Here is an 18,669-nt window from a genome sequence, read left to right as displayed (position 1 = left end):
TAGCAAGACTTGTATCAGACAAAACAGGCTTTAAAACAAAGGCTGTAATGAGATAAAGAAGAACCCAGCAATTCCAGTTCTGGGTATTTAAACAAAGAAACCCAAAACACTCATTCATAAAGACATATGCATCCCTGTATTCATTGCAGCATTATTTACAATAGCCAAGATATGGAAGCAACCTAAGTGCCAATTGATAGATGAATGGTTAAAGATGTAGTACATATATACAATGGAATATTACTCAGCCATTAAAAAGAAGGAAACCTTGTCACTTGTGACAACATGGATGAAACTGGAGGGTATTATGCTAAGGAAAATAAGTCAGACAGAGAAAGGCAAATACCATATGATTTCACTTATATGTGGAATCTAAAAACCAAAATACACAAACCAACAAAACAAACTCATAGATACAGAGAACAGTTGGTTGCCAGATGGGAGGGTGTTGGGGTATGGGTCAAAAAAGGGAAAGGGATTAAGAAGTACAAATTGCTAGTTATAAAAACAGTGACAGGAATGTGAAGTACAGCATAGGGAATATATAGTCAATAATATTATAATAACTGCATGGTATCAGATGGGTACTAGACTTAACAAGGTGATCATTTTGTAAGTTATATAAATATCTAAACACTATGTTATACACCTGAAACTGATATAATATTGTATGTCAACTGTAATTGAAAAATAAAAATTATTTTAAAACAAAGAATGAGTAAGAGAAATTCCCAGGAAAGAATAGACATGAGTAAGGAAATAGGAGTGTCATATCATCACCAGTAATATATGTGCCGTAGACAGAGTGTTAATATTTTAGGCTTTTATACTTCTGATAATATTTTCTATTTTGGGATTTGATTAAATTCATTTATATGAGTGTAAGAATTTTAGATTTCAGTTTCTTAAAGCATAAAGAAAAGGCAAATATCCAAAGATGGAAGTGAACTTGATATATTTAAGGAACAAAATTAAAGCAGTGTAGCTGGAGAGTATTTATCAAGAGGAAAATTAGGTAGGAAATTAGATGGGTGAGGTAGGCTCTGGTCAAGTCATATAGGTAAGGGAGTTTGGCCACAGTGAGGAAGTTACCATTTTATTCTAAATGCAATGGAAAGGCGTTGGAAATTCTAGGCAGAAAAATAACAATCTCTGATTTAGGTACAGAAACAGAACTCTAAGACAGATATGGTCAATATGCCATAGCTTCATGAAGCAATATTCCCATTCCTGAACCATGTCATCTTTTTTTAAACACAAGTATAACAGTAAGTGTCTCTTGGTACTTGCTCTATGGATGACGTATGATAAAACTAAGGGTTGAGTCTTCATGTGGACCAAAGATTTTATAAATCAAATGCATGTTTTAGTTTGAAAAAGAAAATATGAACAATTGAATAATGTCACAGTCCAATTCAACTGAAAACTTTTAAAAAAACTTTTTAAAATTTGTTGCTAGTCTCAATCTGTAACAATTTTTTTTACTAATGTAAATAAGTATGGACTTAGTTCAAAATGGATCATTTAAAAACTGCTATTTGATTAATTTTCCACAGGTATAACATTGTCAAATGCAATGGTAAATGCAGGTTTGACTTCCTTTAAAAAAATAGAAGAAGCAGATGCAAGGGAACTTGAATTGGTATTTGATATTCACTTATTCCTATTGGTACCTATATTCTATCTAAACTCTAAAGCTTAACTTTTCTGTCTTTATTTCTATTAAAAATTGTTTTCCTCCTCATAATCTTAAGTTTTAAGTAATAGCATTATTAAAACTATTAATTCTAAAAAATATTTTACTAAAAGAATTTTAGTGTTGTGGTAAAAATATAATGATATAAATGTCTTTAGATTTTAAATAGACATCCGCCTTTTGGAACTCAGATAAAAGACACAGTGATGTATCTTCCAAAATATGAACTTGAAGTGGAACAGGTAAATATTTTCTGTTTTTTAGATATTTCAATTGTTGTTTCAGGAATAATGCTTTCCATAGCTGACTTGGAGCTGAGGATGAGTAGAAAGGTTATTTTTAATACTTTTTATGCCTATCCTTTTTTAAAGATTGCAAGATATAGTGATACCATGGCGGAAATATTAGTGACCATTATATTAAGAAACTTTGAACAGCTGCAAACTAAAAGAACAGCACCAGATTCTCACTATGTTACCTTAATCGTAGGTGATGCAGATAATCAACTGGTTTTTAAGCACAAAATTATGTAAGTGTAAAATTTCTACTTGATTTTATTTCTAAACATATACTGTAAAAAGATAAATTCTACTGAGAAAAAAATGTAATATAATCACTGTGGGATTAATTAAATTCCATTTTCCTGACACTATAAGGGCATAGTTTCTCTATTTGTCTATTATAGATATTAACATTGGGTTACATTGTTGTTTTAGATTGTTATATTTAGTACTCTAATGAACAAAGTATAAAATTTATCACCATGGTTTCAAACAAGTGAATAGATGACCTTTAGGAGTAGCTGCTGAACTTTCTTATTTTGTTGCTTTTTTTCCAGTTATCCATGACCTTACTACTCTTTGATTGTAATCTTCCTCCCTCTCACTTCAAAATATATCTTCTATTTCCAAATTTAAATCTAACAAACTACTATAGCTCAATTGTAGGATCCAGCCAACCAGATCAAGTATATAAAGGTACTTGTTGAATAATAATGTATGTCAACTATAATTATATATACATATAGTCACGGGACATGGAGTAGAGAGTGGGAATGGAGTTAATGGAATTGCAATAGATAAGCGTGATATCGGGGGTGAGAGGGCAGTAGATGGGGGGAGGGGTGTTGTTACTTTGTGAGAGTGAAAAGGATAACTATTGCATTGTTCTATACACCTGAAACTAACAATAAAATTTAAAAATAAATAAATAAAGGTTTATAAACAAAATTTAAAAAAAATAAAGGTGGTACTTCCCTTACACCTAGTTCTCTAGCATGCCATTCTATAATTTTTACTTCAGCTTTTTTGTTAATACTATTATTTTTTTTCCAGGATGTCATAAGCAAACTCTAAGGATGTCAGTTATAGCTATAGCTAATATTTTTTGAGCACTTAGTAGGTTCCAGGTATTTAATTGAAGCATCTGTCATAGGAGATAGGTGCAATTATTTATTTACATTTTATAGAGGAAGAAATTTAGACCATGAGTGTTTAATCATTTTGTTCAAGGTCATATAGGTAGTTTAAAATCTAGATTTGAACCCAAGCATTCTAACTCCAGAGCCTATGCTTTTAACCATATTACTGTGTGTACCTGTAAATTTAAGAATGGCAGTGACTCTGAAATGGGAATCTCCTAATTGTTGACGGTGTACTAGAAGATACCTTCCTAAAATGTCCCATGCAAGGTTCCTAAAGGGAATTGATAAAATATCCATTTTACTGGTAACTAGCCATGGCACAATTATAGAGAATATATTATTGTACAAATCTTTATTTTCTGTGACAACTAAATCTAATGACAGCCCTGACTATATGAGACTAAAATAAGTTCAGTCACAAAATTGGTTGTTGATTTGTTTATGATGTTATTAGATACAAATTATTTTGTATCAATTTTAAAGATACTATTGAAGTTCTCAGAAAGTCATACAACTTATGTATACCATTTTAAAGTGGTAGTGATTTAGGGGCAAGCTCATGGGTTATTGATGGCAACTATATATTCAGTTGGGCTTGTAATGAGTCAGTGCAACTTGGAATCAACTGTTGGGTCAATGTATAGGTAAGAAAATTATGGTCGTAGTAGTTCCATTGACATCCATTTCCTCTTCTAAGAATCTAAGGAAAGTAGTTTTCAGTACTGACTTCAGTTTACTACCAGGTAGGACCTATTTTAGGATCAATCAGCTCTTGAAGATTAATATATTATTTCATATAGTGTTCAGATCATTAATTAAATGAGGTATTACTCTTTTTCAGGGATTCTGTTTTGCTAAAAGCTGGAAATTGGGCTAAAAAGATTGATGTGAAGAGAGCTCTTAAATCTGAAGATATTAGCATAAATCTAATTAGTTCTGAATATGGTAAGTTCATGGAAGTAATAAAGACATAAATGTAAAGAATATATCATTTAAAAATTATTTTCTTTATGCTGAAACAGAACAATAATATAAGTAAATGATATTGGGCAAAAGTAATTTATTTAAATAATATAAATCATTTAAAGGAAATTTTATGTATTTAGATATGTAAAAGAGCATGGACTAGGATAACAAAATTAAAATTTTATGTGTTCATTTTTAGGTATTTTATTTTCTAAGATAGTTAAATTATTGTGGAAACATTGATTTCTATAATAATGCATAAATTTTCATTTTTAAACTTTTCTTTGCATTTTTATTTCCTGGACTTATTAGCTCTTTCAGTTCAAAAAGACATAAAACTATAAGAGATATAAAAACAAATAAATGGTCTCATGTATGGATTTATATTATTTCAATAATCACTTGTATACTTTTTTCCTCTTTCCAGTTGGACTTGATATTCAGCGGAAATTTACAGTTTTTTACTTAGGACCCAAGAGGTTTGGAAATCAAATTGTTATACAAACAAAATCAGAAACAGAGATTTCCCATTCTAAACTTTCAGACAAATCAACTGTAGCAGGACCAAATAAAGGTAAACAGCTATATTTATTCCTAGTTTGCATTAAAGCAAAGATATGGCTATGAGGAAGTGTATAGATTAGATTATTGGTTGCCAGGGGCCGGAGATAGAATGAAATGTAACTTCTAATAGGTATATGATTTCTTTATGTGGTGATGACAATGTTCTGGAATTGGAGTATGGTGATGGTTGTACAACCTTGGGAATATACTAAAAACATAGTATACTTTAAAAGGGTGGATTTTATGGTATGAATTTCAATTTCAATATCAATTGTATATATGCCAACAAAAAAGATAGAAATCATAATTTTAAAAATATCACTTAAAATAGCATCAGAAATTCCAAATACTTAGTAATACAGTAGCAACAAATAAGCAATATCACTACATGAAAACTAGAAATCATTATTGCAAGGAAGTTAAGGAAAACATAATTAACTGAGGGATATACCATTTTAAAGATTAAAAGAGTCAGTATTATAAAGATGTCAATTCTATCCAAATAAATCTTTAGATTCAATGCAATCCCAATCCCAGCAGCATTTTTTTTAAAACAGTACACTGATTATAAAACTCATGGGAAAATTCAAAAGAGCAAGAATAGTCAAGATAAACTTGAAAAAAAGAAAACATAACTGGACAACTTACTTTACTAGATATCAGGACCTGTTATTAAACAGTAGATATTAAGAGAATGTGATGTAGGCGTAGGATAGATACATTAACCAATGAAATAGATTAGAGTCCAGAAATGGACCTACAGATATTCAGTCACAGGTGACAAAATCAGTGTCACGACAAAAGTGACAGTGTCATGACAAATGTGACAGTATCATGCAGTGGAGAAAGAAAGGTGGTTTTAAAAAATGGTGCTGAATCAGGTGGATGTCCATAGTGAAAAAATAGCATCTTGACTCTGTCCTCATACCCTATGCAAAACTTACTGCCAAATATATGGCTGATTTAAATGTGAAAGGAAAACAATAAAACCTTTAGAAATAAAAACAGATCTTTAAGACTTTGGAATAGATAGATTTCTTAAATGGACACAAAAGTTCTAAGAAAAACATTTGATGTATTTGACCATGTTAAAATTAAAAACTTCTGTTCATTAAAAGACACCATTAAGAGAGAGAAAGGCAACCACAGAGTATGAGAAAAATGTTACAATACATAAACCTGGCTTGTTATGGGATGAATTGTGTCCATATGTTGAAGTCCTAACCTCCAGTACCTCAGAATGTGATGGTATTTGGATATAGAGTCTATAAAGAGGTAATTAAGTTAAAATGAGGTAATTAGAGTGGGGCCCTAATCCAACATGACTGATATCTTTTTAAGAAGAGGAAGTTGGGACACAAACACACACAGGGAAGACCATGTAAAGACACAGGGAGAGATAACCATCCATAAGCCAAGGAAAGAAAAACCAACCCTGTTGACACCTGGGTCTTGGAACTGTACCCTCTAGAATTATGAGAAAATAAATTTCTGTTGTTTAAACCACTTAGTCGGTGGTACCTTATTATGGCAGCCAGAGCAAACTAATACACTGGCAAATAACTATTACACATAATATATAAAGAACTCCTGTGTCTATAAGAAAAAGATAAGTTATAGAAAAATGGGCACAAGATTGAACAGACACTTCAAAAAAGAGGATATCCAAACAGTCAAGAACATATGGGGCCAGCCCAGTGGCACATTGGTTAGGAGTTGGCTTGGGACGCCAGCTCTGAGCATCAGAGCCCCGGTTTGGATCCTACGTGAGGGTCAGTGATGCTGCGCCCTCCACAGCTAAGATGGTGAACAATAGCCCAACCTGGAGCTGGGCTGCCATGAGTCGCTGGCGTTGGCGTAGGCTGTAGTGGGGCTGCTGCGGGCATGAGCTTTCATGAGCGGCCGTCCAATGGCCGGGGAATGACTGCCTCACCTGGGAAGAGTGCAATGATAATACCAACATGGGCCAGTGAAGCAACACCCTCCACAACTAGACTGAATTACAAAAGGACAGCAACTTGTCTGTTCCCCTTCCCCAATCCCCCAACGCTGTTCCGCTCCCCCAACTCCCCAATAAAATCTTAAAAAAATATATGAAAGGGTATTTAATATACATTAATTTGTAATTAGATCACTCTACAACCTCTGAAAGGAGTTAAATGGAAAAGAAAATACCAAGTATTGATGAGGCTGTGTTATAGCCACTAATCTTAATCACTAATGTAAATATAAATTGGTGCAACTTCTGTGGAAGACCAGCAATATTTACTAAAGCCAATTTCCTCTTAATATATGAGGTTTAGGCATTTAAACTTCTTATCCTTTAAATTTGCATTCTCAGTGGGACATATGGGTTTTAATTTGAAGAAAATTGATTGACATTAAGAAATTTATTTGCTATGCCATTCAGAGTATGAAAATGTAATGTACTTGAAGAATACAAGGATGGAAACAGTGCCCAGGCACTTTGGAAGTGTGCACATTTAAATACTAGTCAAAAGGCAGTCTGTTTTCGTTTTGCTCTTTGGTATACATACATTAGATTGCAAAGTCAAGGACTTTAGTGTGATTCAATAAATAGATAACAAAATTATAGTATAATATTTGATAAAAAATTAAACAGAGATACTCTCAGTTAAAAAGTAAAAATATAAAGCACATAAATCTATGATTAACATAAATCAGGAACTGCAGAAGTCAAAGTAATATTCTTTTAGCAATATTAACTTCAGCAGCTTATGCACAGACCAAATTATTTGAATTTATAATTAGGATGTGAAGTTAATTGTGTCAGACATGCCTGCTATTTTCAGTTTTTTTCCTGGATGTTTTTAAGCAATTGACCCTTGCTCCACTAGCCATTATTGATTTCATTAACCTAATTATAAATATTTTCCTTAAATACATTTCTAATTAACAGTAATATATCTGTTTTACTTTAAATACTTGGAACTACGAACTTTAAAAAACATATATGAAAATGTATGCATTTCAAGCTATGATAGTGATGGAGTATGATATCTGTTAACATTAAAGTATACCTAAGAGTACGGCTTACTTAGGTCAATTTTCTCTGATAACCTATTTTTCCAATTATCAATCTCTGTAATCTTATACTTGTTAATAAGACCAATTCAGACAATTTGCAGAATGTAGAGGTGGAGTCGGGGGTGGAAGAGCACTTAATATTTTCTAAGTGCTATTTCTAACAGAAATGTAGTGAAAAGTTTTTGTCACTTTGGTAATATCCATATGTTAGTATTCTGTAAACAAACTTGTACACAGTCCTAATTCCTGACAAGACTTGAAAATTTTGGAAGTCCTCAGAATCTTTAAAATTAAGAGTCCCAGATCCTAATTAGTTTTCAACACTGGGAACAAATGTGTATAGTCATTGTGCACCATCTTGTGGTAATTTTTAGAAATGCATTTATTACAAGTCCTTGGATTAAAGGAGAAAGCAACTCCTTATCCCTTATTGCAAAACAACAACCTGCAAGGCATTTTCTTCTAGTCTTGCCACCCAAAAACAATAGATTCCTTTCCTAAATAAGTTAAATGCATTACTTGGGGGAGAATTAGGCAGCTAGTGTAACTAGGGAGGTAGGGTGGTTGAGAGATAAGGCTTTGGAATTAAACTGCCTGAATTAGAATCTCAAATTTACTATTTACTATCTGCATAGTCTTGAACAAGTTACTTAACCTCTGTATGAATCAATTTTCTCATCTGTTAAATGGAAATAGAATAGGACTGCCTTGGTTGCCTAAACAAGGATGAAGAGACATTTGAGGAAAATCTAGAACATGTGAAAGAAAGCCCAAAATAAGTAAACAGAAGGTGGATGAAGGAGCAACAGGATAATTCAGGAATGTAATAAGATGTAATATAAACTAATTAGTAACTTCAGGGAAATTAAAGATTAAAGTGCAACTATAAAACAGAATAGGGTGACATAAAAAAAAACAATTAAAAATGAGACTGAGTACAGGGAAGTGAAAACTGTGATTGGAAAAAACAAAATAGCTTATCTGGAAGGCCAGAAAAATAGTCAGTACAATCTAAATGAAAGCAAAAAGGCAAGGAGAAAATGAAAGAGACAAAGGGAGTAATGTAGGAGTCTCATAGCTGATAATAAGAGTTCCAGAAGGAGAGAAGAAATGAATCAGAAGAAATAATTTTAGAAAATTATCTAGACTTGAAGTAAGACATAAATCTGTACATCAAAAAGGTTTACTTAGTGCTAGTTAGGATGAATGAGAGATCTACAAAGGAGGAATAATTGCAACTTGTCAGAACATCATGGATAAAGAGAAAATCATAAATGCATCTAAGGAACAAAAATCGAAGTTCTGTTAGTATTTTTATCAGCAACACTGGATGCTAGAAGATAATGAACTTAAAAATCCTGGGGTAAATGATTTTCAACCCTGTGTTTTATACCCAGCAAAACTATTAAGCATGAAAGTAAAATAAAGATATCTTAATACATTCAAGGATTCAGAAAGTTGAATTCTCACATGTCCTTTCTGAGGCAATTTGAGAATAAGCACAATAAAACAAAGCAGTTAACCAAGAAAGAAAAAGTCAAAGAATCAGGAATCATGGCTTCAGTCTAGGAGCTTAATAAAAGGAAGTTCCAAGATGACAACTATAGTACAGGCCTAGATTGCATTAGGTGGAAGATGGAGGGCTCAAGAAAGGAGATATCAATGAGGGGGGAATAAGTGGGTGAAGTGCTCACATATACATATTTGTTTTTACCTTTGAAACATTGAATGAACTTAAACTTAAGGTAGATATTGCTATACTAAAAGGAAGGCAGTAAGACAATATGCTGCTCAAGAAAGCACTCCACTTGATGCTGCATAAAATACATTTTTACCTTCTATATATCTCTCAAATCAGTCCATTCTCTTTGACTCTATCTACTACTACCACCACTTAGACTGTTACTTTCATTTTCTTACTTAACCAACTACATTCATTTCTTAACTAGTTTTCTTGCACCCACTCTCAAATCCATTCTCCTTACTAGACTCCATAGATTGGTTTTTTCAAAATGCAAATTCAGTTATGTCCCCTCTTTTATTAAAACATTTCAGTGGCTCCCCATAACTCTTAGAATAAAAAATCCAAATCATTAACATCTCCTACAGGGTTCCATACTGTCACATGGTCAGTCAGTCCCCAGGCAGCAGTGGGGAGGCAGCTGCTGTGTAGTCTTGCTTCACCTCCATAGAATTGCCTGGAAGGACACACGAGACCCAAATGGATTTAGACAGTTTGTTACTTACAGACAGCAAAACAAGATCAGCATGGTATTAGCTGCTTGCATCCATAATCCCATAAGATGACACTGAACTAGAGGGGCCAGATGACATGAATGGTGGGTTGCTTTGGGATTTTTTTGTTTTTACTTTATTTATTTTTTTTGTTTTTAAAATTTTTTATTAGTACGGTTGCTTTGTATTTGAGGAGCCAACTCTCAGCTATCGCTAAGCAGTGTCATAGCCTGCAGCTGTACCTGAAAGGGGCAAGGTGAAAAGTCCTATTCTGGACTGGAACTAGGAGGCAGCCTCATGCAAGATAGGGAGCCTCCTGCAAGCTGAGGAGACAGGAGAAGTGGCCTTTAACTCCTCGCAAGACTGCCTCTCTTGACATGTCCCAAGGAGAATCAAAGGGCATTTTGGTAATAGCTGAGCCTTGCCTATGTGGCCCATGTAGAGACATGCAGTTGCCAGGGTGCCATGGTAGAGCTGTTTCCCTACATACATAGGCTGATTGACCTTTCTACCACTACCGACTCATCTTGTACACTTGTTTCTCAGCGTGCTATGCTTCCACTTGTCCTAGAGCTTCTGCACATGCTGTCCCCTCTGCCTGAAACACCCTTTCTCGTATCTCTGCCTTGTTAACTCCCACTCTTTCTTCAGTCCCCAGCCCAATTTCACTTCCATAGGGAAGCCTTCTAAGACATTCCTGACCAGCACAGTTGGTTGAATAGCATTGTGCGCCTCTCAGAGCACTCAGAACTATTTTAATTTTGTAATTACTTGTATAATCTTTAATTAATGTAATAGTGGAGATGATATCTGCACTAATGTATTAGTTTATCATTTAATTTAAAAATGCTTTCACATAATTTTATCTTATCTCTGTGAGGTAAACAAAATGGGTATTATTTTTAATCTGTTTTTTACATATGAGAGCCCATATTAGAACTCATGGTTTGTAACTCTAGCTTAGGGCAACCTATGCTTCCCCACTGTGTTTTCCACGCAAGTACATTAAGTACAAGGCAACATATAGTAAGCAGAGAGGGACAAAAAGACATAAGGGCACAAAGGAGAGAGATGAGGTAGCAAGATAGATCTCCACGATGGCGGTGCCATTTGAGTTGGCCTTGGAAGTTAATAGGCTTCTGATAGACAAAGAAATGAGGGTCTTCCAAGACAAGAGGAAATATCAACGATAATAGAAAGGCTTGGGACTATTTGAATAATGGCAAGTGAATGTGTTTTGATGGACGTAAGGATAATATGGGTGTTAGAAAGGGAGGCTAGATATTGTGGAGGACATTAAATATGGAATTAGTTTTGTTGACAGCAGGAAGTAACTAATGTTTCTAAGTGGGCATATGATCAGTTGAACTTGTAGAAGGATTAAGAAACAGGGCATAGAATAAATTGTAGCATGGTAGGACTGAATTCAAGGAAATCAGGTAACTAAATAAGGGATGAGATTATGAACTGGAGCAAAACTTCTCAATCGGTAAGTCATGGCACACCTTGCAAAGTATGTCAAAACCTTTTAGCCTAAGACCACTGGGAGCACACCTGTAATTTGAGGACAGTTAGGTATTTTTTAACTTGCTGCAGCAAAGGAGAGCACAACACTGGCCGAATTGTGAGTCATCTTGGAGTTGAGAGGAGCTTATTTTAGGGTTTCAGCTTGTGCTGGGTGATTCTTAGTTGGATTTAGAGAAAGCAGAGGTCAATTCTACATTGGGTACTCCCAGAAAGTGGAGTATTAGATATTTTGGTATATCTTGGAGATGGGAGGATTAAAGAAATAGTAGTCATTTGTGTTAGCCAGAAGAGGGGGATGTTTAGTTATTTTTGTGGTTCCTGAGTGTCCTTGTTTCTAGTTTCAGAAATAAATGTACCTTAGTCTTATCTCTGTCTTCTATTACAGTCACATTCTGGCCTTTTCTGAGTGTTGTTTATACTCTTCCAAAGTTGTTTATGATCAATTGTGAACACTGTGGTTCAGCTGTCAGCTTCCAGCTGCCAGTGATGTTTTATTACTTTATTAATACCCAATACATCAATCGGCACAGCCCTCAAGACATCTAGCCAGTTGCCTCATATGGTGGGCAGCATTATCCATTTACCCCAGAGTGTTAAACACATACAGTATTATCATCATCTAGATGTGCCCTGCCTTGAAAAACGTTGATTGAGCAACAGCACTGAAAATGAAGAGTAAAAGACCAAGAAAGGTTGTAAAGATTTTCAGAGCTCTTCGTTATCTACAACACTTCTGTTTCACTTAAAAATCTATGCTCCAGGGCCAGCCAAGTGGCTCAGTTGGTTAAGAGCTCGCTCAAGAGTGCAAGCTCTGAGCAACAGTGGTTCGATGCCCAGCCCGAGCTGAGCTGCCACTGAGCTGCCAATAGGCAGCAGGATGGCTCAGCTAAAAAAAAAAAAAAATCTATGCTCCAGCAAAAATAAACTGATTTCCATGTCTACTGTCTGAAATTTGCTGCCTTTACCTGGAACATTTTCCCCTGATCCTCATCTCGTGTCCAGATCCCTTAAGGACCAGTTCAAATATTTCTCCCTTCCCCCTTGTTACTAGTGAGAGCTAAGATCAAGAAAAAGCCTGCTTGGGCCGGTCGAGTGGCACGTTGGTTAAGAGTTGGCTTGGGACGCCAGCTCTGAGCATCAGGGCCCCAGTTTAGATCCCACATTAGGTCCAGTGACGCTGCACACTCTACAGCTAAGATGATGAACAACAGCTCAACCTGGAGCTGGGCTGCCATGAGTCACCAGTGATGGTGTAGGCTGCAGTGAGGCTGCAGTGGGCTGCCATGAGCTACCATGAATGGCTGGCAGCCGGCGTGAGCTGCCGTGAGCCACCATGAGCAGCAGTCCAGTGGCCGGCGACCGATCTGCCTCACCCAGGAAGAGCACAATGATAATACCAACATGGGCCAGTGAAGCGGCGTCCTCCACAACTAGACTGAAAAGCAAAAGGACAGCAACTTGTCTGTTCCCCTTCCCCAATGCCTCAATAAAATCTTTTTAAAAAAAAAGAAAAAAGACTGCTTAAAATACAATAAATGAGGACCGGCTGAGTGACGCGTTGGTTAAGAGCTGGCTTGGGACACCAGAGGGCCCTGGTTCGGATCCCACATATGAGGGCCAGTGACACTGCCCTCTGCAGCTAAGAGGCTGAACAACAGCTCAACCTGGAGCTGGGCTGCCGAGAGTCGCCAGCGGCGGCATAGGGTGCAGCCCCTGTTGCAGTGGGCTGCCATGGGCTACTGTGTGTAGCCAGCAGCCAGCGTGAGCGGCCTTTCAGAAGCCGGCGACTGATATGCCTCACCCAGGAAGAGCGCAATGATGGTGCCAACTTGGGCCAGTGAAGCAACGTCCTCCACAACTGGACTAAAGAACAAAAGGACAGCAACTTGCCTGTTCCCCTCCCCCCAATTCCCCAGCACTGTTCCCATCCCCCAATTCCCCAATAAAAATCTTTAAAAAAATAATAAATAAAAAAAGAAAATACAATAAATGAAGAATAAACTACATGTTTAGATATATTAATTCTAGCTTGGGGGGGATCAAGCTGGAAGCAATTTTCCCTTTCTATGAATTTATATAGCAAATTTTTATATCCCTAAAACAGTTATTTCTAACATTTATTAAATATATGTGTTGTTCCATCAACTAGCAGCTGTCAGTGATGCCATCAAAATGCCATGAGGTTTGCTTCTTTCCATGTTCTTCAGGCTTAAGTATAAAACAACAGAAAAGTTTCAAAACTCCACCCTCAATCTTACCTCATTCAGGACAAGAGTTACTGATATTCTGCTATATTTGACTCTACTTATACCAGGGAAGTTAAGAGAAGGTTATAGGAGGCTTGATACTCCTGAAAAACAATGGGGCTAATAGCGAGGCAGGCACTAACTGTTATCAGAAGTATCTTTTTTAATTTACATGTTAAATGGGTTAATATTGGAAGAAGTGTGAAAAATCAATCTTTTTGTATTGTCTGAAAGGAAAAAGAGTGGATAAGAATTAATTATATTAATTTATAATAATAGATGTAGTAAAAATAAGTTTGTTTTTCTTTTCTTACTTAGGAATGACTGCCTGCAAAAAACCTGGGAACCGAGAATGTAATCACCATTGTAAAAATAAACATACATGTGGACATGACTGCTGTGAGTTCCATAAAACAAGTTTATTTTAGGTTTTAAAAATTGAAACGTCTTTGATAAATGCTAATGACATCCTAATTATCTATGTGTGATACTTATATTATATAGCTTATAACAAGTAATTTTCTTTCTATTGTGGGCAACATAAAGTAAATATTAGATTAGAAATTTTGAATAAATTTGGCTTTATATGAACAATGTCTAAAGCTGAACCTAAAGAATCTAGAATTTCTTTTTGTAGGTAAAACTGGAGTTGCACAGAAGTCGGAAATGAAAGAGTCAACAATTTCTTCGTATTTATCTGATTTAAGAAACAGGAATGCTGTTTCTTCTCTTCCTCCAGTTAAACGTTTCAAGGTTAGTTTTAACATTTTCCCCTTGTTCTATAATTAAATGTATATAAATATTTCTTTGTCCTGTATCAATTAGGTGGGTGTCCACAGTGTACTCTAGAGTTACTTGAGACCTTGACTAGGAACATGAGCATTATCCATAATACTGTTTCTAAAGGAAAAGGTATTATAGTTCTTAATAATCAATCTATAAATCCACTTTTGGGACATAGTTATACAGCCCCTTCCCTCATTAGACTTTTTTTTTCACCCCCAAAGAAGAGGGAAGTGAAGAGGGATGTGTAGCTTGGCTTGGTTCAGCAATTGAAACTAGAAACTCTTGCCGTTTCCTGGCTCCCTCTCTGCCACCTAGATGAGCACTGAGTGAGAGCCTCCCTTCCAAGTGATGAAGGAATGGGAGTTCTACTGTTTGGGCAGTAAAATAATTGATGAGGCCACAGAAGAGAGCCAAGAAAATGGCAGAATGGCTGTTTTTTTCTAGGAATTGTATGAGAATGAAGATTCTAAGTCATGAGACTAAAAACAAGGGAATATTGGGAAACGGAGAGGCATGCAGTTTGAAATGACTGCCATGTTCTTGGAGATAAAAATTTTTAGCAGCTCTTATTTTTCCTTCCTTCCTTTCTTCTGTATTTATTCCATATTATTTTTTTCTTTCCTCCCATAGTCATTGAGCACCAAGAATATGCCAACTGCTGTAATAGGTGCTAAGATACAGTGATGAATAAGACAGTTTTAGTCCTAATCTTCATAGAGCTTATAGTTGGATATAACTGTTTGAAAACCAGGAGAGAGAGCTAAGCTAGAAATATGGATTTGAGAGTCATTCACATGTAGCTGATAATTGAAGCCATGGGAGTAAATGAGATCATTGATTGAGAATGTGTAGAGTGAGAAGAGAAGAAAGCCTAATAAAAAACCCTGAAGAATCTCAACATTAAGAAGGGCTTGAGAAGGAGATTTGAGTTGAGAGCTAGACTGGGTTTCTCATAATCAATTGGTTTTTGAACTTTGCATACTAGCAGGAATTCTGCTGTTTGGCTCATTTGTTAAAAGGTATTGATGTAAAATTGGTAGCTGACCTTGTTTTTTTTTTTTTTCATTAATAGATGCAAATGAATAAATCTCACAGTGTGGACCTTAAAGAATTTGGTTTCACACCAAAACCTTCTCTTCCCAGTATATCAAGGTACAAATATAATGTTAATATCCAAAGTAAAATATTCATCATAAACTCTCTGTTCCTCCAAATAATCATTTATTCAGAGAAAGGTTGTCACTAGCTACCTTCAAATCACAGTAATCATTTGGTTCCATAATGAAGTAATGACATCATAAAAGTTTTGTTATCTTTCATACCCTAAATTCACTTAGAACTCTACAGTTATAGAATATTTTAACATTCAGTGAATAATCTCTCTGCTGGGAACTATTCATCCTCTATGTCGTGCCCTCAGGTTCTCTCTGTCTTCTAAACTTAACAGGTGACAAGAGTATACTTTAAAAAGAGAATTCGTGTTGGTGTACCAAGCCTGATCCATTTAGGGACCCGCTCTATATTGATAATACCTCAGATTTATAAACACTTTATAATTAAAAATTTTTACTTTTATATCTTATGTATTATATATTTTGCCCTTAACAACAGCCTGGCTCATAAAATAAGGTATTTTTATCCCATTTTGTAGATGAAATAACTGAAGCTCATATTCCTGGTTAATAAACAGAAGGCCGTAAATGACAACTCAGCATTCTTTACCTATATTATGATTCCTAGAAGGCAATAGTATATGTCATTTCCCTTCCAAATAAGAAAATTTTATATGCAGGGATGATTTAATAACTCATATAAAACAGCCACTGACCAATCAGAACAGATGGCAACACTACTTCAAGAGATCCTAGCTTTTGTTATCTAACAGAAAGTAACATTAGCAATAGATTTTTAAGGCTATACCCAGATAGCAGATATCTACATATTGAGGCATGTAAAGATGACTAAGGATCCGTTGCTTCCATTAAACACCTACATTTTACCCTTTACTACCTATGCTGGTGTAACTTATCATAGAAATACAGAGTGAAGAGTGAATGAATGTACTATTTTTTCATTTATACAACTAAGTAGTTTTCAAAGTCAGATTAATTTTAATATATTTTAACATTTTTTATGATTTCATTTATCTTTATAAAGGTCAGACCATTTAAACATACCTGAATTATCTATAATGGAACAGAAGGATCAGCATGAAGTCTGTGCAAATGTTCAACAAGAATCATCTGAATATCAAGACAAAAGTAAGTTACTGTTGATGTTGACTTGAGAGAGAATATGATTTATCATTATTTTGGACTGACAAATAACGTTATTGAAAAGCCAACATCTGAAATTATTATGATTATTAACTTGGCAATATTTTTCTCTTGCGTTTTTTAACCAATTTGACATTCTTTGGGTTTGTTATTTTAGAATGGTCCTGCTGGGTCTGGCAGAGATTAAAAAAAACTCTTCCCTACATAGTGTTAACTGTTTTTATTTAAAGGTATTGTGAGAAAAAGATGAGAAAATAAGGGATCTTTGTGTAGAAAAGGTATTAAAATTCTGGACTCTAGTACTTTTATATATCTTTAGAATTATTTAAAATAATTCTGTGTTTGTAAAATTAGTCCAATTTTACACAATAGTTGTGTTACCTTGGAAAAACTATTTAATCTCTTTGGGTCTTAGTCTTTTTTCATTTTTCATTGTGAAATAAACATTTTTTTAAATTAGTTTTAGCTGTACAACACAGTGCAATAGTTATACTTTTTACCCCTCAAAGTGACAATTCCCCTCCCCCAATCCGCCGCCCCACTTTGCCCCACCCCCATATCATACATGGACCTTAGTCTTATCTTTAAAATTAAGGGATTAAATTGGGTGACCTTTAACAACTCTAAAACCTATGATTCTCACAATTTCTATGTTAATATAAGAATATAACCTAGTTTGGAGGATATAGCTGGTGTGTAATTTAGATTTGCTTTTTATCTGTGTCTGTCATTAAATTAATGTGATAATGCATATAAATTTTTCAGCGTTGTGTCTAGTTCATCATTAGTCTGGATTCTGCGATTAATAGCATTATTTCTCTGGGTCATGTTTTTGAAAACCAGTCTGTTGAAATGTGTGAGAAATAATCCTGGCCATAGAATTATTTATTCAAGTAGCTTTATGTATTAGGTTGTCGGAAAAGTCATGATACATGTTTGCGACAGATGGCACTAGTTCATTTTCACTAGAGTCGTTCGCATCTATGTTATTGCTATGTCATTTGACAGCTGACAGTTCTAGCTTCATTCTAAAAAAAAATTGAGCGATTTGGTTGAGTTTTGGAGATTTTACAAGTTGAAGATGGAAGACCAAACTGTGCATTTTTGCCATATTTTACTGTTTTACTTCCATAAAGGGAAGAATGCACGTCAAGCTTGTGAAAAGGTGCATAAAGTTTATGGTAACAATGCCCTACAAGAACATCAGTGCCAACAACAATGGTTCACGAAATTTCGTGCTGGTGATTTTTATCTCAATGACGCTCCTTGGTCAGGGAGGCCCACCGAGGTTGATGATGACAAAATAAAGGCATTGATTGAATCAAACCCACATTACACAAAACGAGAGCTTGCAGAAACATTGAACATCCATCATTCAAGCGTTCATGACCATCTGAAGAAGCTGGGATACATAAGCAGGCTCAATATTTGGGTTCCGCATGAATTTGAAGTTCATTTGACGGCGCGTATAAACATCTGCAATATGCTCATTAAACGTGAGGAAAACGATCCTTTTTTGAAACGACTGATAACTGGTGATGAGAAGTGGATTGTTGACAACAATGTGGTGCGCAAACCGTCTTGGTCCCGACGTGATGTTTTGCCTCAAACGACATCAAACGCAGACATTCATCAGAGGAAGGTTATGCTCTAAGTGTGGTGGGATTTTAAAGGTGTCGTGTTTTTCAAGCTCCTACCAAGGCACCAAACAATCAATTCGAATGTGTACTGTTGGCAATTGGACAGTTTGAACGAATCCATCATCCAGAAACATCCAGAGCTTGTTAATTGTGAAGGAGTTGTGTTCCATCGCAACAACACAAGACCACACACAAGTTTGATCACCCATCAAAAATTATTGGAGCTTGGATGGGATGTGTTGCCACACCCACCATACTCACC

The 18,669-nt window shown here is 35.3% G+C and overlaps 1 protein-coding gene across 8 annotated transcripts in view; it reads left to right on the top strand.

Moving 5' to 3' along the window:
- The window catches only part of HFM1 (helicase for meiosis 1), an 89,472-nt gene that overhangs the window by 59,528 nt on the left and 11,275 nt on the right, over window positions 1-18,669 (top strand). For all 8 annotated transcript variants that reach the window (XM_019661769.1, XM_019661765.1, XM_019661764.1 and 5 more), the window contains 9 exons: window positions 1,557-1,642; window positions 1,855-1,938; window positions 2,068-2,225; window positions 3,961-4,064; window positions 4,513-4,659; window positions 14,024-14,104; window positions 14,343-14,458; window positions 15,564-15,643; window positions 16,649-16,752. In XM_019661769.1, coding sequence (XP_019517314.1) covers window positions 1,557-1,642; window positions 1,855-1,938; window positions 2,068-2,225; window positions 3,961-4,064; window positions 4,513-4,659; window positions 14,024-14,104; window positions 14,343-14,458; window positions 15,564-15,643; window positions 16,649-16,752 — 960 coding nt within the window. The remainder of the gene's footprint in view (window positions 1-1,556; window positions 1,643-1,854; window positions 1,939-2,067; window positions 2,226-3,960; window positions 4,065-4,512; window positions 4,660-14,023; window positions 14,105-14,342; window positions 14,459-15,563; window positions 15,644-16,648; window positions 16,753-18,669) is intronic.

The sequence above is a fragment of the Hipposideros armiger genome, unplaced genomic scaffold, assembly GCF_001890085.2.
Source record: "Hipposideros armiger isolate ML-2016 unplaced genomic scaffold, ASM189008v1 scaffold_361, whole genome shotgun sequence".
NCBI lineage: Eukaryota > Metazoa > Chordata > Mammalia > Chiroptera > Hipposideridae > Hipposideros > Hipposideros armiger.
The sequence above is the reverse complement of the archived record's forward strand: the minus strand, read 5'-3'. Positions and strand labels throughout refer to the sequence as shown.